At 40.2% G+C, this 25,448-nt stretch overlaps 1 protein-coding gene across 1 annotated transcript; it reads right to left on the bottom strand.

The window, feature by feature from the left end:
* Nucleotides 1-13,681: 13,681 nt before the first annotated feature.
* On the bottom strand, nt 13,682-14,620 carry LOC103581991 (olfactory receptor 1S1-like). The gene has a single exon (XM_008563683.1). It carries the CDS (start codon nt 14,618-14,620, stop codon nt 13,682-13,684), a length of 939 nt encoding a protein of 312 aa, XP_008561905.1.
* Nucleotides 14,621-25,448: the final 10,828 nt, after the last annotated feature.

Below are 25,448 nucleotides of genomic sequence, written 5' to 3'. Positions count from 1 at the left end.
ATATCATCAGTCAGTCTAACAACATGCATGTTTAACAAGTAACTGTTATTCTAATTAGAGTCAGCTAGCTTAGTGTGTGTGTGTGTGTGTGTGTGTGTGTGTGTGTGTGTACATTAACCTTGAAATCAAAAGAGCAAACATAAGCTCTTTTAGGCACATAACAAAGCTCCATAAGTGTTGTTTGGTTGTTCTCAAAGTCCCTAATAAAAGCAGCAGTTAGATAATAAACAGCATCCAAACTTGAAAGCAGAAGAAAGCAGAAATATTTCTGCAGTCTGGTGTTGCCTGAGTGCAGTTCGAGGAACCTGGGTTAACGGATTTTGGGGTCCTTGATGGAGTTCTAGAAACAGGATGTAAAGGAGGGTGTTGATGAATGTTCGACTGCCTAGTGCAGCAGCAGCCGGCCAGTACTGAGCTGAACCATTAGTGATAATAACAAAGAAAAGAAGTAAGATCTGGAAGCCATGAGCTGGGCATGACCCATCCTCACCTGAAGTCCATGTTGCTAGTGCCTTCCTCCTTTGTTTAGTGCTTCTCTGTGACCCGCTGATCCAGAGGACACCTGGGTTCTGGTTCACCCCCACTACATGTGGGACTCTGGAAAGTCTCTTTTCCTCTCTGGGCTTCAATGATCTTGTCTTTTTTCCCTTTCAGTAAAGAGCCATGCAGCATGTGTCCATAAGCAAAGCAACCCAGTTGAGATGGGGTCACTTTCAGTATCGCTATGTCTTATTCTCCCTCCTTAGAGTCTCCTCTTTCCTCTTGCCCTTGACAAAGCAATAGAACTCTGACAGTAGAATTTCCTGGGATTTTTTTTTTTGCAGAGCTAGGGAACCAGCCTTTTTCTCTGAGCTTCTGATCCAGCACTAGGTCTCGCTGGTGGTTCTTCTTATATTCACTGCCACAACATCATGCCTTAATTAGTTCCTGAGGTGACTCTCCAGGGGATAGTGGTTTATCTTCTAGTGACTTCCTAGCAAGGCATCTAATATATTTGAAGATTTCTCTTTAATTTCAAACTTCCAAAGCCTGATACCATGTCCTGCAATCCCTCAGCAGGGTCTGATGGGGCTGGCTCCTAGTCTTGCCTTCTTCCTGCCTTGTAGCAAAATGAAGGTATTTCTTTGAAGGTTTCCTATATCTCAGTTGGGGATTTTGTTAGGGGTTTTACACTATGCCACCTGTATTAGTCTGTTTGTGTTGTTTATAACAAGATACCTGGAATTGGGTAATTTAAGAAAGAAAACAAAGTTTATTGCTTACAATTTTGGAGGTTGCTAAGCCCAATGGCCAGGAAACACAGCTGGTATGTCTTGATGGTGGTGACAGTGATGGCAGGGTATCACATTGTGAAATGGTGGAGCAGAGAGTGGAGAGAGGGAGGGAGAGGAAGAGGGGGAGAGAGAAGGGGAGGGGGTGGGGGAGACTCCCCTCTCTCTTGTTTTGAAGCCCTCAGAGCCACACCCCGGATCACCATTATTAATCCATTCACTATGGCATGGCCCTGCAATCCAATCACCTCTTCAAGGCTGCATCTTTCAATTACCGTAATAGGATTTCCCACCCTCTTAACAGTCATAGTGGGGACCAAGTTTCTGACATATAAAACTTGGGGGACACAATTCAAGCTTCAGTGAATTTTGAGGGGACATAGTTCAATCCACTGCACCACCATAGCTGGCTATGACTGGATCCCCCAAAGAGGCTGTTTTATATGCACAAGCTCTTGCTCCCCATTGCTAAGATATGCTGTAATTGGTGACTTTGAAAGTTCACTATTTGGCAGAAGGAGAAATGGTGCAAGTGGGGAATCATGAGGGGAAATGTTGGAGAGGCAGGTGTGAGCAGGTGTGAGCAGATTGTGAACAAACTTCTACCAGGCAAACTGAGCAAATTCTTGATGGTGACCAACCCCTACACCAGATCATTGGTTCTCAAACTTCAGTGTGCATAAGAATTACCCAGGGAATTTGTTTAAAATGTGAATATTAGTGTCTACTACCAGTGATTCTGATGCAGTGCATCTGCCACGGGGAGGAGACATCTACATTTTTATGGTTAATCTGCAAAAATTATATCTAGAGACATAAACTATGGTAAAATAGACATGTTCTTGAAGAGCATGATTTCTCCAAAGCCTCATCACTGTCTTCCTTCCTCACAGGAGACCTGAGATAGTCTGGGTGAGTTTAATGTTTCCCTGTCCTATAAATAAGATAAAGAAATACAGAGAGGACGATGAAGTTTCTTGGTGGCAGAACAATGACTTGAACCATGTCAATGCTCTGCTGACTAAGCCTGTTCAGAAGATGGCACAAGATAAGAGGACTGCAGGGCAGGTTCTCAAACTTTGCTGTACATTGGAATCACCTGGGGAGTTTTTAAAATCCTGAGGCTAAGATTGTACCCCTTAACAATTAAATCAGAATATCTGAGTATAGGAGCCAGACACTTGTAGTTTTTTAAATCCCCAGGTGATTACAATGTGCAGCAAGGTTTGAGAACTACTGCCAGAAGCATCCTTCTTTGCAAATCCCTACGCTTCCTCAGATGTCTTAGGTAGATGTTCCAGGGTGGAAAATAGGTTTACTGCTCTCATAAATTTAGAGATCACTGCATACCATATTCTCCACGTGGAAAATCATATTGCATATCAGCATATTAAAAGATATAAAAATTGCTATAATTAAGAAACCTCATAAACTTTCTCTAACCCAAAATTTCCCAAAATTATTTGACCACAGAACCTCTTTTTCATTAGCATCTTGCAGAACTAGAGTTCCTAGGGAAAGATGCCCCTTAGGCAGTACTGCTCTACAGAGGCTCAGAAATTTCCCAAATGCCGAACAGTAAAGCAGTAATCATTTCAGGAAGCAGCATCTCCTGATGACTCATCCCAGGATCTGGCTCCTTTGTCTTTATTAGACTGTCTCCCCCAAGAGCAATCATTCCTACTGGGAAAGGAATTAAGAGGGAGACTGGGGGGAAACAACATCCTTCCGGATGGATCCCTCAGGAGCTATGGAGGAAGAAACCACCTGATTCTTTAAGAAATACTTTCCCTTCAGTTGTGAGGAGGTTCCAATGGCTGAGCCCTTGAAGTTCTATTTTATAAACAATAGTGACACCACACCACCCCGACCCTGAGTGATATGAGCTGCTGAGGTCATAAACTTTCAAGAAGCAATGATAGGATTTAAAACCACTGTCAGAATGATTAAGAGTGTCCAGTCCCAGAAAAGTAAAATGAACCTCAAAAAGTATAGATCAAAATCCATACCTTGTGAGTATTGGAGCCTATAACACTAAAGTAAAAGAAGTTTAGAGGGTTTTTTTCCCCTAGGACCAGCAGATCTGACCAAAATTTGGAAGAAAATTCCAACAGGATAAGAACAGTAAAGACTACTTTAGCTGCTTACTATGTGCAGGTTTACTCTTATAAGGCAGACAGATGATAAATAGATTATAGATAGGTAGATAGACAGATGTTAAATTAGTTCATTTAATCTACATAACAATCCTGTGAGTTAGGTATTATTATTCTTATCCCCACTTTAAGGAGATGAGAAAGCTTAGACACAGAGTTGAAGTGGATCACTAACAGGTCTACAGTAAGTGGCAGAGCTATGATTTGAACCCAAGCAATCTAACTCCAGAACGCACACTCTTAACTCCTATATTATGTTGCAAACCCTCATGAAGATGTTTCTGAACTCCACATTTGGGAATAGCTGAAAGTTTGTTTTTTTTTTTCTTCTATGTCTGTATTTTCCTTCTAGCATTTTAGAAGAAGGGGACTTGGCTTAGAGATGGGACCTAAGTTGTAGGGTTAGCAGATGGTGGTGAGAAATTCTTGGGGCACCCAGCCAGGCCCTCACTCCTCCTATGAAGCATCACTCACAGCTACTGGTGAAAAGGTGGACTCAGCATCCATCTAGCCCCATGTACTGCACCTTTCTAGCCATACCTAACTGGACAAGGAGAAGACCCGATCCAAGTTCGTTGCAAGGGTTAACCCTCTCTTCTTCCAAAAAGTCTTTTCTTGAACTACTTTAGTTTTTTATTATTAAAAAATTTTTTTTCCATAAACTTTTTATTTTAAATTTATTTTTATTTATGGGGTACAGAGTTGACTATCAGTTCCGTGTACAGTATGTGATGATCAAATCAGTATCATTAACATGTTCATCATTAAAAATCATAATTACTTTTTGTGTTCCTTACCCAATTACTCCCTGTTTCCCCCTTTCTTCCTCCCCCTTTCCCACCTCTAGTAACTACAGGTCTGTTCTCTCCTTCTGAAAGTTCAACATTTTATTATGGTCTTTCTTTGTTTCTTAGCTCCCACTCATGAATGAGAAAATGTGGTATTTTTCTTTCCATGACTCTTATTTCACTTAACACAATTTTCTCCAAACTCATCCATGTTGCTGTAAATGGCAAAATTTCATTCTTTTTCATGGTTGAGTAGAATTCCATTGTGTATGTATAACAATGTCTGTACTAATATACCTAATACATAATACAAAATGTCTGTACTAATTTACAGTCCATCAACAGTGGAGAAGGGTTCTCGGACTACTTTAAGTGGATATCTGTTTCACATAGCAAAGAAGTCATGGCTTGTGGCCTGGAGGAGGTCCTAGGAAGGAGGTAAGGATGACCTGTCTTCAACTCTCACCCTGGGATCCATCTTCACTATCTTCCCCCATCCAGACTTGGGTGGATCTCATGCCAATCCAAGGCTGAGGAGTACCTAGTACCTAAAATTTGCTTTGGAAGGACTTTAGAAGGACTTATCCTGCTGCAAAAGTTCCCTTCTCAATTCATTATTGGTATCCCTGCTCTCATTTTACATATTCTAGAACTGCAAAATTTTTATAGGATCTCCTAAGATGTTAGAAATAAAGGGGGTATTAGAGGTCAAATGACCGAGGCTTTCTAATTCACAGGCAAACAGGCTGAGGCCCCCCAATACGAACAGCATTAGTGGTTGAATCAGTGAGTTTGATTCCCAGTCCATGACTTTTTCTGTGTGTGTGTGTGTGTGTGTGTGTGTGTGTGACTGGTCAGTGAGGGGATCTGAATCTTTGATCTTGAGGTTACAATAACACTCTCTAACCAAGTGAGATAACCAGCCAGCCCCACAGTCCATGACTGGTTAACAAAACTGATTAACCAGCACTTTACTCAGTGGTTGCTTAATGCTCTCAAGTACAGGAGAGGCCCCAAATAAAGATGACCAGATAATCAAATAAATTTATCTTTATTCAGTTTTATGCATATCTGCACTTCTTATCCCCCCAAATCCCTTCACAGGTGTGCAGTCCTGAGATGAATTTCTTCTATTGCTTCCATTATAAGGTTTCTTAAAGTTTTCACAAAACCTCCATATCTGAACTTCCCAGAATAATGAAGCCAGAAGTAACTTAGGAGTCCAGTCCAACCCTTCACTTTATAGGTCTGAAGGGGGAATGACTTAGAGTCCCTGGGTTTCTTAATAAAAACTTAGTTGCAAGTGACAGAAGCCCAACATAACATGGCTTGAACACATAGATGAATCCACTATAAGATTCTCAAAGCCATGAGGAGGGCAGGCAAGGACGTAGCTAAATGTCAGGGACAGCTAGGATTAGCAACTCACAGGACACCAAGAGTTTCTCTATTGTCCATAATTGTTTCTGAATATCAGCCTTATTTTCTTCCTAAACCTACTTCTTCCACAAAGCAGAAAAAAACAAAATGCCTACTGGTGGTTTCCACACTTCACATGTCCCTGCTCTTCCAATGTAAAGGTGATTCTAGTCACTTTTTCTGGTGCCAAGTTAAAACAACAAGTCCCAAGGAAGACCTGAGATGTCATTTGGCCAAGGGATGGGGTACCCACTGTTGGTCAGTTGCCAACTGAAGACCTGAAAGATGGGTTCTACAGGGAGATGGAAGTATTCCTGTGAACCACATGGTTAAAGAAAGCAGCCTTTACCAGGTGAGAAGGAATGCTGTTCTGGGAACACAAAAGAATAACAGATCTTTACCAAACTAAGGTAAGGAGAATCAGAGAACTTTCCGCTGTACCTGTGCTTGAATGAATCCCAAGGAGGAGGTGGCTGAGGAGTGACCCAGAGAGGCAATAGATGGTAGAGCTGAAAGCAGAAGTACCGTGGTGCCTAAACAGTTTATGTTTACATCCTCTCTGCTTCAACAAGGCAATGGAAAGACAGCAACTGTTTGTAATTTCTTTAAGCTTTATGCCTGACCCCTAGGGCCAATGTAAAGTATGGGAAGTTTGTCAGTTTGTCTCCAACCACTCCATCTTCCCTGGCCTTGTCACCTATCCCAAAACTTCTCAGTTGCCTGGTGTTTACTCTCCACACTAACCCACGCTCGGAGAGAGCTCGGAGACAGTCCCCTTCTGAAGGAAGTGGCTGGCAAAGCTTAATGTGCGATCATTTCTCAAATAATTTACATTTTAACAGGATTAAAGCCCAGATTTCTCTTATTTAAGCTTCTTCCTGATTTTGCAAATGTGGAAATTGAGATACAGAATAAAGGAATTCCTTTATGGAAGGACACACAGTTGGTTAGAGGTAATCACCACCCAATATTCTTTATATCATATCCTACAGTCTCCATAAAGGATCAAGCAGATTAATTTTAAGCAAAGGAACTGGAAAGAAAGAAAGAAAGAAAATAAGAAAGAAAAAGGATTAAAGAGGGACTTAGGCTCCTTCTTGGCACCTCAGAAATCATTCCATTTTGCCCACTTCTGCTACAACCAGATTAAAGTAGTATCTACCAACTTGCACTGTCCCTCAAAGTGCTGTGACTTTTCTTCTCCCATCTCTTGTACCGAGTAGTGTGGTCCTCAGAACACCTCATTCACATCTTGGTCAAAAGAAGGTAGAAGGGACTCCGGAGGCCCACCAGAAGAGTCATGCTACTAAGTTCCCTCTTTGACAGCTTCTTAGGGACCTGGTTCCTGGTGGAATTCATGCCTGACCCCAGGGCCAATATAAAGTATGGAAAGCTTGAATTCCTAGTGGAATTCTCTTTGGAAGGGCATCATGTGTTGTCAGACACTTGAGAAGGGTAACAGGAAGAGCCAAGCTGAGGGCCGGGCATGACCAGGCAGGGTGCATGTAGGGTGTTATACCTGCCATCCCCTTATGGAGCTTATGCCCAAGGTTTCTCTTTAGAAGACCTTTGTATTCTCCTTTAAGGTATTATAGCCACATTTAAAACCTTCCAGTACATTGTGTTTCCTGGTCTGAATAGCCTGCTTTTCCCTGAGCATATATAACTAAAAGTGGATTTTTAAAGCTTTATTGAGATATAATTGATACACAAAAAATTGCACAAACCTAATGTATACATTTTGATGAGTTGGTACATATATATATACCCATGATACCACCCCCACAATTGGGGGACTAAACATATTCGTTACCTCCAAAAATTTTCTTATGTTCTTTGGTGGATTTTCCTTTGTGTGTGTGTTGTGCATGTGTTTTGTTTATATTTTGTTTTGCTTTGGTGGCAAAAACACTTAACATGAGATCTATCCTCTTAAAACATTTTAAAGTGCACAATATCAGATACTTAGTTTGTGAATATTATCTCCCATTCCATAGGTTGCCTTTTCACTCTGTTGATTGTTTGCTTTAAACAAAAGAAGTTTTTAAATTTGATATAGTCCCACATGTCTATTTTTGCTTTTGATGACCATACTTTTGGGGTCATATTCAAGAAATCAATGCCAAGACCAAAGTCATGAATATTTCCCTTTACATTTTCTTCTAGAAGTTTTACAGTTTTAGGCCTTATATTTAAGTCTTTAAACCATTTTGAGTTGATTTTCGTCTATGACATAAGATAATGGTCTGATTTCATTCTTTTGAATGTGGATATCTAGTCTTCCCAGAGAAGAGACTATATTGTTGAAGGGACTACATCTTTATTGTTAACTATGTGCACCATATTGTGCAGCAGATCTCTAGAACTCATTTGTCTTGCCCAAGTGAAACTTTAGACCTATTGTACAACATTTCACCGTTTTCTCCTCTCCTCAGCCCTTGGCAACCACTTTAGATATCTCTTATAAGTGGAATTATGCAGTATTGCCCTTCTGTGATTGGATTATTTCCCATACTATGATGTTCTCAAGTATCATCTATGTTGTTGCATCTAGCAGCATTTCCTTTTTTTTAGGGCTGTATAATATTCCATTGTATGTATATACCATATTTTCTTTATCCCTCCATCTACTGATGGACATTTAGGTTTTTCCTGAATCTCGGCTATTGTGAATAATGCTGCAATCAACATGGGAGTGCAGATATTTCTTTAAGATTTTGATTTCAATTCTTTTGGATAAATACCCAAATATCTACTTCCCTTCTCCTTGACTCATTCTTCCCTAGTCCTACCTACTTATTATTCCTTGAGAATGCCAAAACTGTTCCCACATTTAAACCCACTCTTCCCTTTTCTTGGCATGTGTCCCCAGATCTTCTCATGGCTCACTCCCATGTTTTATGTAATTCTTTGCTCAAATACCTAAGAGAGCTTTTTCTCAATTCTCGAACCTCACCTCCTAAAATAGCCATTCCACTCTGCATTATTATCTATTGCCTAATCCTGTTTCACATTTTGTTGTAGACATTCTTACCATCTCATACATATCAATCTATTTATTTATATGTTCATTGTCCATCTCATGCACTATGAAGTAAGAGCCAAGAAAGCAATGACACCACTTTATCTTCTTTGACTCTCACTATGTACTCAAAAATTTTTTCTTTAGTGAATAAGCAAGTAAATATTTGCTTGTACTTTATACATTAGGTTTTACAAGTTATTCCTACCTGATGTACAGATGTTTTTGTCCTTTCTAGTCACTCTTCTTGCAAAAGTGCTAGCTACAATTAGATGGCAGCTGCTTCTGTTAACTTATTCAGAAAACCACAAATGGACTTTTCTTAGGTACAAAAGAACAAGAATAGAATACAATTCAGTTGACTGTGCTTTGTACAAAATCTTTACGCTTTCTTAATCTAATGACATTAGTTGTTGACCAAATATTTTCTTTGTTTATCACGTCTTGAACATCACGTAAAATTATTTTTAAGTCATTTTCTTTTTTTAGTTTGAAAGCACATTGAGGTCACGGACTGTTAATTATTCATTCTTTCAGTCTCAGGGCCAGACTCAAAGCTTGGTAAATAGAAAGTTCTCAATACATGTTAGTTGAAAATGACAAACTGGAGAATGATTCAGGGAAATACAAGCATCTAGGTATAGATTTATGCATTTGCACTGTGAATACTTGTCAAGATCTTTACAAAAGTTTTGTGACTCTATTTTCTGAATCAGTTGTCTTCTGTGTAACAACCCTAATCCTAATTCACCTTCTCAGGCAAACTCCCAATTTGCATACAAGTCTATTTCTGGCCAAATAAACCTTCCCGTTACTCACTGCAGATTAGCTCTACCTTTCAGCCTCCTGTGGAACCTACAAGCCAGAGGTAATAGAGGGCCAGGATAAGCCCACAGTGATGGAGACTAAGTTAAACCAAATGGCCTGGGTCTAACCCTGATGGTTCCTACCCTATCAAATGTGGGCTAGATGTAATCAGAACAAGGGGTGGGGTAAATTACAGATCCACCCAATTGATGTTTATATACCGAGAAGATCCTGGTACCATGTTAAGCACGATGGTTTAATAGGTAAGATAGTTTATTTGCCTTAAAACTGAAAAAAAAAAGCTTTCTTTTTCTCCCTAAAATTGCAGTCATTGTAAAATGTTAAAGCCATACAGGATGCAACATGAATCATGCTATCCCATGACTCAAACAGAGCCACTGTTCTGGTTATATACTCCACATTATATGGGCTTACTAACAATAATTTTGTGGCTGTTTGTTAGTTTCTGGGCTTGGCTAGGCAGTTTTCACCTGGGGTCTCATGTGCTTGCCATCAGGGCTGGAGGCTTACTCACATGTTGGGTGACTGGTTGGAGAGACTCAAAGAGGCATGGGCTGGAACAGCTGGGGCTCTCTGGATGTCTCCCTCTAATTCTGTGTGGTTTCTCCATGTGGTCTCCCCAGCATGGTGGCTTCAGGGTAGTGGGACTTCTTAGATGGCAACTCAGGGTTCCAGAGGTGCATGTCCCAAGAGAGAGCTCCAGGTGGAAGCTTGTCTTAGTCTGTTTGGGATGCTATAACAAATTACCATAGACTGGATAGCTTAAACAACAAACAATGATTTCTCCCAGTTTTGGAGGCTTGAAATCTATTATCAGAGTGTCAGACAGCATGGTTGGGTTCGCATGAGGGCCCTCTTCTGGGTTGCAGATTGCCAATTTCTTGTTGCATCCTCACATGGCAGAAAGAGTTAGAGAGCTCTCTGGGGCCTCTTTTACAGGGGCACGAATGATTCATGAGAGCTCCATTCTCATGACCTAATCACTCCCCAAAGGTCCCACTTCCTACTACCATCACATTGGGGGTTAGGATTTCATCATATGACTTTTGTGGGACACAAACTTTCAGTCCATAACAAAGCTGTATTTGTTCTTTTAAGACAGTCTCAGAAATCATGGCAACAACACTTCTGAGATACTATATTAGTCAAAGCAGCCTCCAAAGCCCTCCAGGTTCAAGGAAGATGGGCGTAGACTCCACCTCTTGATGGGGAAGTGGCAAGGTTCGTCAAGAACATGTGGGCTGGATAACATTGTGGCCATTTTTGGGAAATACAATCTTCCACAAGCACTGTTAATATTTTGTTGACTCTTCTCTCAGGCATCTCCTTCTGCATATTCTGTTCTACATTAATTTTTTAATGATCCATGCTATTGTAAAACCTTTGTTCATATTAGAATATTTTCTATATTATGGAGAAAAACTGAGGTTAGTAATGTGGCTCATCATACAGTGAGTTAGCTGCAGAGTTGGGCCAGAACCCAAGTCTGCTGAGTACAAATCTGGGGCTCTTTCTACCACTGCATGTGAAATAAAGAAAGCAGATCTCTGTGATGTTCCGTGTTGGAGCTGTGGGTGGAACAGGGCAGATGTGGAGGTACTTGAGGAAGGCAGGACTGTTAAGAGGCTTGTTCAGTAACCAGTATAAAAAAGATGGGTTTTACATTCATAATGAAAACTCAAATGAAGCATTAAAGTTTAAGAGATACCATGGAGAAATGCAGGTGGCTGATTGTATATATTCTCTTAAAGGGGTTAGATGATTCTAAGTTCAGAGAAGAATGAACATCAGCTTAGACTGGAGAAAAATACTTAGTTTGGTAGGTCAGGTGGGTTAAAGTTGAAGGCCAGAAAAAGAATGGGGGTAGTTAAAAGAAAAAAGGAACATTTTATTTTGACTGTCTACTGCTAGGCACTACCATAGTTGTTTAGTATACATATCCATTTAGCCACTAATAGCTTTGGGAGGCTGGTATTATTATTCCCATTTTACAGATGAGAAGGATGAGCTTCAATATTAATAATTTTCCTTAGATCACACAGGTGGATAACCTTGCTGAAAAGCCAGGATTTAGAATCAGATCTTTTCTTTACACTAGACTACAGATATAAGAGAAATTAGAATAAACAATTTGTATAGCTTGCTCCAGAGCTGTAAATAACTAAAAAGAGAATTTGGACAGAAGAAAAGAACCCTCTTTGGGGTAGCTACAGAGTATTTTAAAGATGGATGTCTGAAAGACATCTTCCTCAGCTGGAAGACACCAATATTCACAAAATCCCAGAACTCATGTGGTTCACTGATTCTTTAGCACATCAGGGTCTCCTGAAGGGCATTTTCAAACTACTTGTGACTGATTCCCTCACTGGAGAGGCTGGGTTGGTAGATTCCGGCTAGGATTTGGGAGGCAAGCAGTAAAATCTGGTTTATAGCCTTTTTTTAGCTTCAGGAAAGCTTGGGGGATTGAACCTTGGTCAAATCCCCCTTGCAACTAATCTCCGTAATTGATGAGTAACCTATATTTGTTGAGATGCAGCTGTACCAGAAAAGGGGTGCTAGTCACACACCTGGAGGGGGCTATGTGATTGTCAAGACGCAATGCCTGTGGAAACTCAGAGCTGAAGTTTTCCTCACTGAGGTGGCCCACATCCGCTCAGTGCTCTCTCTTGACCATGCACATCCCAAGTGTGGAATGTGGGATATTTAGAAGGCATGCCTGGGAGTCATGAGACCTCCACTGTACTGTGTCACTCTGCATGCTCAATAAAATTGACTCTGGGTGATTTCATGACTTTGCCCATCTGAACCTAAGACCACTACAGCTGGTCAAGCAGAAAAGCCCTTTCAGGGTGTGAAGATGTGAATTTTGAAAAAGTTACCCCAGATCATTCTGATGTACACCCTCAGTTGGAAACAACTGTTCTAGACCAATGGCCTCTTTTTGTACATGAGAAAATAGGTTCAAGAAGATGAGCTGACATGCAAAAGCCTTCATAATAATTTTGAGACAGAGTCAAGACTGCAACATATCTTCTACACACATGCTCTGCGGTTTTCTATTGAAATAATTGAAGTTACCTGGAGCCATATTTCTCAAATTTATTCTGTACAACACTAGTCCCATGAACCACTCTAATAAATCAGGTTCCGTATAGTAGAATAAGTCTAATTGCCGCATACCATATTACCCTCTCAAAGATTTCCGCTATACTAAAGGCTCTACTTAATATATTTGGCTCAATCTACTTAATATATTTGGCTTCATTTAACTCAGAGTTGCCCAAAATTATTTGAACATGGGAACCTCCATTTTTACAGCTATTAAATGTCTCATTGAATAGTACCTTGACAAAACAAACTTTCAGAATATCTGACCTAGAGAAATATAGATCAAATAAAGGAATTAGTAATAACTGTCTTCAAAGCTGCACAAACTAGACTGTAGACACTACATGCACTTGTTATTGTCTAAGTTATAAACAATTTGCACCAAAATTTGTAGTAATGTAGATTGTAATTAAGATTGTGTTATCGTTGTGACTTGCTTTGGGAGTTAGGGGTTTTCTTTCCTGGACCACGGCTATATGAAAAAGCCCCAAGCCCTTAGAGGTTGGAACAGGTTTTGCATGGTAGAATAAGTCTAATTGCTGCATACCATATTACCCTGTCAAAGATTTCCACTATACTAAAGGCTCTGAGAAGTTGTCTACTTAATATATTTGGCTTCATTTAACTCAGAGTTGCCCAAAATTATTTGAACATGGGAACCTCCATTTTTACAGCTATTAAATGTCTCATTGAATAGTACCTTGACAAAACAAACTTTCAGAATATCTGACCTAGAGAAATATAGATCAAATAAAGGAATCAGTAATAACTGTCTTCAAAGCTGCACAAACTAGACTGTAGACACTACATGCACTTGTTATTGTCTAAGTTATAAGCAATTTGCACCAAAATTTGTAGTAATGTAGATTGTAATTAAGATTGTGTTATCGTTGTGACTTGCTTTGGGAGTTAGGGGTTTTCTTTCCTAGACCAGGGCTATATGAAAAAGCCCCAAGCCCTTAGAGGTTGGAATTGGAAGCAGATATCTGAAAGTTAATCAAAAGCTGAACCATCACAACTGTGTCACAAACTCTAGGTTGAATCATCCATTTGATTATCGGGATTAAAGGAATTCAGATGCCCTGGACATCAAAGAAAAGAACATTTCCTATTGATGAGCTTTCTCAGGGCACCTTTCATGTCCTTGTTCCTCAGGGTATAGATGAAGGGGTTCATCATGGGTGTCACCACGGTGAATAGTACTGCACCAATCTTATCTCTGTGGTCAGTGTGAGTGGATGAGGGGAAGAAGTAAACCCCTACAATGGTCCCGTAGAAGAGCAGCACAACCGTCAGGTGTGAGCCACAGGTGGAGAAAGCTTTCCACTTTCCCTCTGTGGATGAGATTCTCAGGACAGCTTTGACGATGCAGACATAGGAGAAGGGGGTGAGGGAGAAGGGAAATGTGATTACCAATAAGCCCAAAATAAATAATACGAGCTCATTGATCATGGTGTCTGAGCAGGATAGTTTGAGCAGAGGAGCCAGGTCGCAGAAGAAGTGTGGGAGAGTGTTGCTGTCACAGAAGAGCAATCGAATGAGCAGAAGGGTGTGTGTCAGAGCCACCATATTACTGAAGACCCATGGGATCACTGTGAGCAGGATGCAGAGCCTGGGCTGCATGATGGACGCATAGTTCAGAGGGTGGCAGATAGCCACAAAGCGATCATAGGCCATGACCCCCAAGAGGAAATTGTCGATGACAACAAACACAATAGAAAAATACATCTGTGCGATGCAGCTCTCATAGGAGATGGATTGACTGTTGGTCTGAATATTTATCAGCATTTTGGGGATTGAGGTGGAAATGGAGGAAATATCGGCAAAGGAAAGGTTGGCAAGGAAGAGATACATGGGAGTGTGAAGGTAAGTATCCAAGCCAATGGCTAGAATGATGAGCCCATTCCCAACCACAGTGACAAGGTACATACCCAGGAAAAGCACAAAGAAGAGTTTCTGCTGCTCAGCCTGGTTGGAGAGTCCTAATAGGATGAATTTAGAAATGATGGTTTCGTTTCCTTGGTGCATGTTTCTGCTGATCTGCAGAAAGAACACAAGGTCTTCACACCCTCGTCAGAAAACCTAATATGGCACCATTAAGCTGCAGCCATTGCAGGGGGCACTTCCTCTAGGCTGAAGGGGAATGAAGTTCCTTCTACTTTCTAACTAGAAAGGCTACTTAATAAGAAACTATCTCAGTAGTGCAGAGACTTAGAAAATGCCCAAAAAAAAAAAAAAAAGAAAAGAAAAAAAGACAGGGATGTGATAGATACCTCTCAATGAGCATGCTTTAAACTCTGACTGAGTTTTGAATTTGATTTTTCCAGTTGGCTCCAAATTTAGTTTAAATCCCCCAAACTGAGAACCATAGATAAGGTCTATATTCTAAAAATGCTAGGTACCCCTGCAAGAATAACTTAAAAATGAGCGAACTGGTCCCCAAACCTTTTCCATCGTTCACCTTCATCCTTTAAACCATCTAAGAAGATGGAAACTTGAAAGGCCATCAAAGTGAAGAGTTTGGAGAAAGAAAAACAATGGTTAGGAATTTTTATGAGAGTGTGATGAGTGGATGCTCCTTCCCAGTAAAGTTACCCTAAAAGTACTGCCCTTGGAGAATGAGTGCAGGAAGAGATAACTAGGATTTTACTTCATTTGTGGTAGATATGAGGTGAACCAAGAACATTTAGGAGACACATATAAACCATAAGACATGTGTTGGCCTCTTGCTTCTAAAGGTGGTAGGCTCACTGGACCAGCCCCACCATGGCAGAGGTGGGGGAAACAGGGGTGGTCATTGGGCAATCTTGCTTTCTCACCTATGGCTCCACATGAATATGTGAATTTCCTATAGGCCAAGTGAACACTGCAGGAGGCCTTTGGGTTCAAGTCACTCTGTTGGGATTCCAACAAAGCAGCAGTCTGCTGGGGTAGAGGAGGCTGTAGCAGTAAGATGCCGTGGGGTGGCTCTCTGATGAAAAACTGTCTTAAAGAGATCAGGGAGAAAATTCATTGCCCTAGTCAGGGAACTGCATGGTTGAGCCATCCCTGAAAGGGGGCCTCTGAAGAACCCAAAAATGGTCTCAGAGGAAGCATGCCTGCCACACATAAGGCACCAACTGCTGGTGTGCTATGGTAACAGCCGTGAACATTTTCGCCCTTTTTCTATCCAACATTTTTCTTCCCTGACCCTATGAAACTGAAGAGAAAAAACCCCCCCACAAAACAAAACAACAACAATGTGATTGGGGTAGGAGAGGTTAAAGAACGAGGGAAGAACAGGTGCCCCTGCCTTCCTGCTGCACATCTCCAAGAACTGAGCTTGGGAGGGAGGACGCATGCTTTGAATTGAATGTGAAATTGAAGTTTTAAATTAGGTTGGACTTGGCTGGGCTTGGCTCTTTAATACTTGGCAGTGGGTCTTCAGTACCAAAATAAAACTTACTTTTAAAACCATAAGTGACCAAGAATCGATAGAGACCGCACGAGGTGTCGCCAGGAACAGGGAAGGGAGATTGGACCAAATACAGTTTTCTCGTGACTTATTGGAAAGGACATCAGCTTGGGAGCCAGGAGGTGTTTGTTGTTCCCTGTTTTTCTAATCCTTAATATGTTCTCCCTCTCACTGTTTTGCCTTCTCTCTTCTGCCTTTCTCCAAAATCATTTGTCTTTCAAAGGTTTTCTTTTTATGAGGAGGCCAGAAAACAGTACATCTCCACCTCGGGGATTCTGGAAAACTGAAGGGCGGTGGAAACTGAAGCAGAAGGTCTGAGGTCTCTGCTCCTGAGAACCTGGCTTACAAATCAGAACAAGGGGGGACATGCATGCAAATGGGAGACTCCATGGTAAAACTAAATGAGTAAAGAACTGGCGGGCACCTCTACCTACAGTACAGACCGGCTGTATGGGGGTTCTGTGGTTACCAAGCCGTGGGCTGGTTGGGGCTTGATGAGCAAGGGGAATTGTATGTTTCTGAGTGACAGTCTCTAATCTTGCCTTCCTGTTCTGCCTCTCCCACCCACCAGCAGTCCTGCACAGATTGTTCTTGAGTCCCCGAGGTGGCTGCCTACCTGGCTAAGACCAGTACTAAATTCTGAAAAGGCTCACCTCTGAATGATGGTAAAATCTCGGAAAGCTACTGGAATCTAGACAGAGTGGTTTTCCTTAACAGGGTAGCAGGAGGGAACTGAGAGCAGCTCTTACATACTTTTTAGAGCTGGACTCTTCCCCTAATCACCAGAGTTAATAGAGTCATGGAGCTGGGCTCACATGAGACATTTAGCTCTTTCTATGTCCTTTGGGATAATATCTCCGAAGTGTTTTCCTCAAGATGAACAGTAATTTTCACATCCCAGTCTTGATGAGGCAATCGGGGAATAGATGGGCAGCTCTCCTTATTGCCTTTGTTTTGTCTCCAGGTGCTTTTTCCTACTTGCGATTTTCTATCTGTAACTTCATTGATAATTGCTTTTCATAACACGTGAATTGTTTGCTGTGTGTATCTTATCTTCCCAATGAGATGGTAAACATTTTGAGAGTTCTTTCTCTGTTTCCTCTGTAGTGCCTAGTAGAGGGGAACACTTAGTAAATACTTAGAGAATTGAGTTGAATTCCTCCACTAGTGATTATGACTCCGAAGAGATGCCATCTGTAGTGGAAGGGGATAGACTATGGCTGCCTCTGAACCAATTGAATGAATGTCAGTATTGGAAGGGAATCTGGAGATCCAGTGATTCAACACTCAGGGCTCTTAAATGCAAACTAAATAAATACTTCAGGTATTAATATTGAAAAAAAAACATATTGGAATGAATTTAAGTGGTTCATAGTACAATGGGAGGGCTAGAAAAATGGACCCTGAAATGGACAGGAACAAGGGAGGCTGCACAGCCAGAGACACAGCCAAAATTAATATGTCCTTTCTTCCAATGCTTGCACATGCCTTATAATGTACTGCAGTTATTTGTCACCCAAACTAAGAACATCAATCCCATCCTCAACAAGAAGAAACTTAACATATAGATTAATTGTATTCATGGCAAGTATTCAATAACAGGTATTCATAGAGAAGAAAAAAAGGCAAATTATTTTATCTATATAATCTTTCTATCCATCTACATCTATCTGTCTGTCTATCTACCATCTCTATTTATCTATCTGTCTAGTCACAGCTGGGAAAGAAATGTGGGTGGAATCAGAATCCTTGTTTCTGCAACTTGTCCAGAAGGAACATTTATGAGTTTCTTCTCCCATTACTGTCTTCACATGGATCTTCTAGAAAGTAGAGCTTAAGGCAAGAATTTATGTCTTGATATCTTATAGATCCTGTACATTCTTAGACCAATGTCCTCCTTTTTTTTCTCATCACAGTCGACACTGCAAATTAATTCAAATAGGACTGTGTCCAACACACCTTACTGAGTAGTTTGTAAGATCTCAATAATTATGAGAAAACAAAACAAAGAAAAAAGATGATTAAGTAACATGATGATGATGAAAGAAGTCAAGCCAATTGTTAGAAGGTGCTACAAAAAAAAGAATTTATGTCTTGATATTTTATTAGGTAGATAAAACTCCAGGGAGGTTGGAAAGAGGAATAAAGGGAACTGAGACTAAGATAAATGCAAAGCAATTCAATGAAATACATTACTGCAAGTGTCATTGTTCACATGCACGGAAGAGCCAGAACATGTGGGACTCCTCTGGAAGGAGAAATTACACCCCATGGGGACTTGACTCCCTGGAACTTCTAGATAGATAGATAGATAGGTCATGCAGGAAGACCAGAAAAATGTTCCACGATATGGCAATTACTGAGTCCAGAAGATGAGGGCAATTTTGTGTGAGAAGAATTGACACATAGGCTTAATATAAATGAGACCAGAGACTTGGAAAGAGGCAGCAGGGTTTGAGATTTGGGTGGTATTACTAAAAAGAATGAGGTAGTATAAGGTTTGTATCTAACAAAGTCCACCTCTTGTGCTACTCAGATCTACTCGTGCCCTTCCATTCTCTTAGATTCTACAGTACAATATGATGACTCCATTATTTTACAAGAATGAAAAAAATTATGAGAAAGGAAGCACAAGTCCAGTCAGTCTACAGCAGAGTTCCTCAATCTGAGAATAAAGATCCATGATTGCTCAGGCACCTCCTTAAGGAGCCTTTATATATATATAGTACTATTGGTTATGAATATTCATGAGATACAAAGCTGATTGTCACCCTTTGTGCCCAAGATGTGAGGGCCAGATTGATACTGGCAGCATACCCATCACCACAAATTGTGTTTGTACCCCATATCCCCCACCCAATTCTCCACAAGCACCCTACCTCTCCCCTCTTCCCCCCACTCCACTTTGTATTCCTTGGTGTGCTCTCTCCCTCTGCAAGTACAACACACCACTGTGGTCTTTCTTTCCTTCCTTCTTTCTCTCTTAGCTCCCACTTATGAGTGAAGACATGTGGCATTTATCCTTCTGTGCTTTGCTTATTTCACTCGACATAAGTTTCTCCAGCCTCATCCATGTAGTTGCAAATGGGAGTATTTCATTCTTTGTTATGGCAGAGTAGTATTCCACTGTACAAAAAAACACACTTTCTTATAAAAGTATCTCACGATGGACATTTAAGTTAGTTTCAACTCTTGGCTGTTGTAAACAGAACTGGAATAAACATGGAAGTGCAGGTATCCCTTTCACATGATGATTTTCATTCCTTTGGATATATACCCAGGAGTAGAATTCCTGGATTACATGGCAGTTCTATTTATAGTTATCTGAGGAATCTCCATACCATCTTACATAATGGCTGCACTGATTTACAGACACAGCAACAGTGTGGGAGGGTTCTGCTTTCTCTGTATCCTCACCAGCAACTGCTAATTTCTGTCCTTTTGTCAGTAGCCAGGACGACTGGGGTGAGATGATACCTCTGTGTGGTTTTGTAATGCATTTCCCTGATGCCAAATGATGTTGAGGATGTTTTCACGTGTTTAATGGACATTTATATATATATCTTCCTTTGAGAGATGCTGATTCATTTCCTTTGCCCGTTTTTAATTGTTTTTTTCGTTTGTTTGTTTGTTTTACTGCAAAGTTGTTTGAGCTCCTTGTATAATTCTGGATATTAATCCACTATTGCATGCATGATTTGCAAATATTTTATCTCATTATGTAAGTTTTTCACTCTGTTAATTGTTTCTTTTGCTGTTCAGAAGCGTTTTAGTTTGATACAATCCCATTTGTTTATTTTTGCTTTTGTTGCCTGTGCTTTTGGGGTCATATTCATAAAGTCTTTGCCCAGTACTAATTCCTGAAGTGTTTTCCCTAGGTTTTCTTTTAGGAGGTTTAGAGTTTCATGTTTAAATCTTTAATCCATTTTGAGTTGATTTTGGTATATCATGGGAGGTATGGGTCTAGTTTTATTCTTCAGCTTACGGATGTCCAGTTTTCCCAGCACCATTTATTGAAAAGGCAGCCTTTTCCACAATTTATGTTCTTGATGCCTTTGTTGAAGATCTGTTGGCTGTAAGTATGTGGATTGATTTCTGGGTTCTCTTTTCTGTTCCATTTATCCCTGTATCTGTTTTTATGCCAGCACCATGCTGTCTTGGTTAAATAGCTTTGTGCTATAATTTGAGATCAGGAGGTGTTATACCTCTGGCTTTCTTTTCTTTCTTTATTTTGCTCAGGATTGCTTTGCCTATTTGGGACCTTTTATTGTTCCATATGAATATTAGGATCATTTTTTCTATATCTGTGAAAATTGTCATTTGGTATATTAATGGGGATTGCATTCAATCCATAGATGGCTGTAAGTATTATGGACATTTCACAATGTTAATTCTTCCAATCCAAGAGCATGGAGTGTCTTTCCATCTTTCTATGTCCTCTTTAACTTCTTTCAGCATGGATTTGCAGTTCTCATTGTAGAGCTCTTTCACCTCCTTGGTTAAATTGATTTCTTGTTGTTTTATGTTTTTGGTGACTATTGCAAATGGGCTAGCTTTCTTGATTTCTTTTTCTGTTAGTTTTTTGTTGTAGTATTAAAATGCTACTGATTTTTGGGTGTTGATTTTGTACCCTGCAACTTTAGTGAACTTGTCCATCAACTCTAAGAGGGTTTTTTTTTTTTTTGTAGAATCTTTAGGGTTTTCTACATATGGAATCATGTCATCTGCAAACAGGTACAATTTGACTTCATCTTTTCAATCTGGATGCCCTTTGTTTCTTTCTCTTGCCTGATTGCTCTGGCTAGTACTTTCAATACTATGTTAATTGGGAGTGGTGTGAATGGGTATCCTTGCCTTGTTCCTGATCTTAATAGTGATGGTTGATATTGGTGGTGGGTTTGTCATACATGGTTTTTACTATGTTGAGATGCTTTCCTTCTATACCTAATTTGCTGAAAATCTTTATCATGAAGGGATGTTGAATTTTGTCTGATGCTTTTTCTTCATCTATTGAGATAATCATGTTTTTTGTCCTTGATTTTGTTGATGTAGTGTATCACATGCATTTACTTGCATATGTTGAACCATCCTTGCATCCCTGAAATGAATCTCACTTGATTGTGTTGTATAATTTTTTGATGTGTTGCTGCATTCTATTTGCTAACATTTTATTGAGGATTTTTGCATCTATGTTCATTTGAGATAATGGCCTGTTGTTTTCTTTATTTGTCATATCTCTTTTTTTTTTTTTAAAATTTTTATTTTGTCAATATACACTGTATATGATTATTATGGCCCATCACCGACACCTCCCTTATTTGTCATATCTCTATGAGGTTCTGGTATCAGGATGTTGCTGGCCTCATAGAATGAGTTTTGGAGAATGGCCTATGTCTCAATATTTTGGAATAGTTTGAAGAGAATTGGCATTAATTATTCTTTAAAGGTTGGTCGAATTCAGCTGTGAAGCCATCCAGTCCTGGCCTTTTAATTATTAGGGAACTGGTGATTACTGCTTCAATCTCATTGCTCGCTATTGGTGTATTTAGGTTTTCTATTTCTTCTTGGTTCATTCTTGGTAGTTTGTATGTGTACAGAAATTTACCCATTTCTTCCAAGTTTTCAAATTTGTTAGTGTACAGTTGTTTATAACAGTCTTTAATGATTCTTTGTGGTATTAGATGTAATGTTTCCTTTTCCATTTCTAATTTTTGTTATTTGGGTCTTCTCTCTTCTCTTTTTAGTTAGCCTAGCTAATAGTTTGTGTATTCTTTTTATCTTCTCAAAAAACCAACTTTTTGTTTTATTGATCTTTTGTATCTTTTGGGGGGTCTCTATTTCATTTGGTTCTGCTCCGATTTTAATTATTTCTTTCTATGCACTAATTTTGAGATTTGATCATTCTTGTTTTTTTAGTTCTTTGAGTGGTAGTGTTAAGTTGTCATTTGAGATCTTTCTATTCTTTTTGATGTAAACATTTATTACAGTAAACTTCCCTCTTAGTACTGCTTTTTCAGTATCTCATAGGCTTCGGTATGCTGTGTCTTTATTTTCATTAGTTTCAATAAAGTTTTGGAATTCTTGTTTAATTTCTTCTTGGACCCATAAGTTGTTCAGGAACATGCTCTTTCATTTCTATGTGTTTGTATAGTTTCCTGAGTTTTACTTCTTACTGATTTCTAGTTTTAATCCATTGTGGTCTGAAATAACACTTGAGGAATGATTTAAATTTTTAAAAATTTGTTAAGACTTGATTTGTGATCTAACATGTGGTCTATCCTGGAGGATATTCCATGTGCTGATGAGAAGAATGTATATGCTGTGGTTGTTGGATGTAATGTTCTGTAGATATCTGCCAAGTCCAATTGGCTTAAAGTGTGGTTTAAATCCTGTGTTTCTGTGTTGATTTGTTGCCTAGATGATCTGTCCAACATTGAGAGAGAGGTGTTCAGGTCCCCAACTATTATTATATTCAGATCTCTTTCTTTAGGTCTAATAGTGCTTGCTTTATATATCTGGGTGCTCCAATGTTGGGTGCATATATAGTTATGATTGTTACATCTTCTTGCTGGATAGATCTCTTCATTATTATATAGTGGCCTTCTTTGTCTCTTTTGATGGGTTTTGGTTTAACATCTATTTATTCAATATAAGAATAGCTACTCCTGCTCATTTTTGGTTTCCATTTGCATTGTATATCTTTTTCCATCCCTTCCCTCTTAGTCTGTGCGTATCTTTACAGATGAGGTGAATATATTACACTCAGAATATAGTTGGATCTATCTTTTTAATCCAATCAGACAGTCTGTGTCTTTTGAGTGGGGAATTTAATCCATTTATATTTAGAGTTGTTACTGAAAGGTATTTTCTTACTCCCGGCATTTTATCAATTTTCATATGGATGTTTTATATGTCTTTTGTTACTTTTTCTTTTATTATTTCTCTTTGGTATTTGTTGGTTTTGGAGGTGATAATACACAATTTCTTTCTCTTTCTCCTTTGCATTTTAGTTCTACCAGTGGGTTTTGTTCTTTCTTTTGTATTCATAATAGTGATTATTGTTCTTTGGGTTCCAGATGCAGGACTCCCTGGAGAAATTTTTGTAGGCCTGGTAGTGTGGTAGTGAAGTCCTGTAGTTTTTTTTCTGGGAAATTCACTATTTCTCTTTCATTTCTGAAGGATAGCCTTGCTAGGTACAGTATCCTTGACTGGCAGTTTTAGTTTTTTTTTTTTTGCTATTTTGAATACACCATCCTATTCTCTTCTGGCCTGTAGAGCTTCTTTTGAGAAGTCTGCTGTTAGTCTGATGGGGGCTCCCTTATAGGTGACTTGACACTTTTGCTGTTTTTAGGATTTCTCTCTTTGTCTTTGAGTTTTGCCAGTGTACAATGTGTCTTTAGAGAAGACTTTTTTGGATTGAATCTGTTTGGAGATCTTTGAGCCTCCTGGATCTGAAAGTCCATGTCTCTCCCTTCACCTGGGAACTTTTCCATTGTTATTTCACTGAATATGTTCTCATTGCCTTTTCCTTTCTCCTCTTCAAGAACACCCATGATTCAGATGTTTGCACACTTAAGGTTGTCTGCTATCTCTCTTAGATTTTCTTCATTTTTTAAAATTCTTTTTTCTTTTTTTTGTCTGACAGAGTTACTTTGAAGAGACTGTCTTCGAGATCATAATTCTTTCTTCTGCTTGCTCTAACCTGCTGCATTTGCTTTTGGCTGTGTTTTTTATTTTGTTGAATGACTCCTTCAGTTCCATAAGTTCTGCTACATTCTTTGTAAAATTATTCATTTCTTTGTAAATTTCCTCCTTCATATTCTGGATAGTTTTGCTCAGTTTATTATGTCATTTAACTGTGTTTTCCCGTATCTCATTAAGTTTCCTTAAGGTTTTTACTCGGAATTCTTTTTCAGTCATTTCCTGCTCTATGGGGGCTGGTACTTGAGAGTTACTGTATTCCTTTGGTGGACTAATATTTTCTTGTTTTTTCATATTTCTAGTATCACTATATTGATGTCTGGTCACCTGATGATGCATTTACTTCTTCTATTACTCTATACTGGGTTTTGAGGAGAAAGGCTCTTTTAGATGTGTTTTATATTTACCGTTGAGTAGGGTGTTTTAGTATTGGTATGAAGTAGACACAATAGCATAGTCTCTGTGTGGGTGCTTTGGCCATGTCAATGATGGAGTTGTGTGTGAGGGCCTCCATAGCTTAGGCACTGGGGCACTTAGTGATTCCTTGCTGAGGTTATTGACACTGTTGGGTTGTTGAGAATGTGAGTGACATCTTAAATTCTTGGGGGAAGTGCCTGGGTGTCTTGTCACACTTTGGTTGAGGTTGGTGACTTTGGGTGGGCTTGTGGGAACCCATGTAGCATCCCTTGAACCTGATAGGCACATTGGGAATTTTTAGGCTATCCCGGGTTTCTGCACTCGCTAGGGGGTCTGTGTGTGTCTTCTCGGATGAAGGCAGTCATGTGAACTGCTTGCATAACTCCCATCCCCAGATGCACAATCACAGGGGCAGTGAAATTCCCCCTGTGGGTTGGCCCACTGGGTCATGGGTCTGCACTTGCTCCCTTCCTTCTCTGGACTTCATGGTGACCCTTCTTGTATCAATGCAATTAAGTGGTTAGTGATCTGCCTGCCCCATGGCAGTGGCTGCTGCAGCTGCTGCTGTGGTAGCAGGCCACACTTGCGTCAGTGGTAGCTGTGGTGGTGCTTTTGACAGGCTGCCTGTGGGGCAGTGGTGGCTCCAGTGGTGGTGTGCTGCTTGCACAATGATGGTCGCTGCCTGGCAATGCTGGTGGTAGCAGTGACTGCAGCAGTGGTGGTTGCAGTGATCTCCTGCTTGCGTGCAGAGTCTGCAGTGGTTGCCCAAGCAGCTATAGTGTCTGCCGCAGCTTTGGGGTTACTAATGGTGGTGGCAGTGGCATCAGCAGCTGCAACTGCCCCGCTCCCATATGTGGTGTCCACGATGGCAACAGGGTTAACTTGTAGGGGTGCAGTGGTGCCAGAGGCTGTACCTGCCTCTCTGTCATCTGAAGTGTCCACAGTGGCAGCAGGGTCACCTTGTTGGGTGGCAGTGGCTCCTGTGGCTGCAACTGCCTCCTCCATGTTTACAGTGTCCACTTTGGCAGCAAGGTAACCTCGGGGTGCCAGCAGTGGCAGCGGTGACTGCAGCCACCTCCCTTGCATCTGTGGAGCCTGTGGCTGCATCTGTGGGCCACCTACAGGACTGCTGCTCTATGGGGAGTTGCACTGAGATGATAATAGTTCTGGGACTGGACAATGGCTCTGGAGAATGCAGTGGTGGTGGCGGTGAGCCTGTTTCTATCTTCTTCTGTGGGAGAAATGCTCCCTGGGCACCTCTAGTCTGCCATCATCCTTGAAGTC

The sequence above is a fragment of the Galeopterus variegatus genome, unplaced genomic scaffold, assembly GCF_000696425.1.
Source record: "Galeopterus variegatus unplaced genomic scaffold, G_variegatus-3.0.2 Scaffold14518, whole genome shotgun sequence".
Lineage (NCBI taxonomy): Eukaryota > Metazoa > Chordata > Mammalia > Dermoptera > Cynocephalidae > Galeopterus > Galeopterus variegatus.
The sequence above is the reverse complement of the archived record's forward strand: the minus strand, read 5'-3'. Positions and strand labels throughout refer to the sequence as shown.

What these genes read in the sequence shown, in the direction of transcription:
- LOC103581991 (XM_008563683.1), bottom strand. Translation starts at nt 14,620, where the DNA reads ATGCACCAAGGAAACGAAACCATCATTTCTAAATTCATCCTATTAGGA.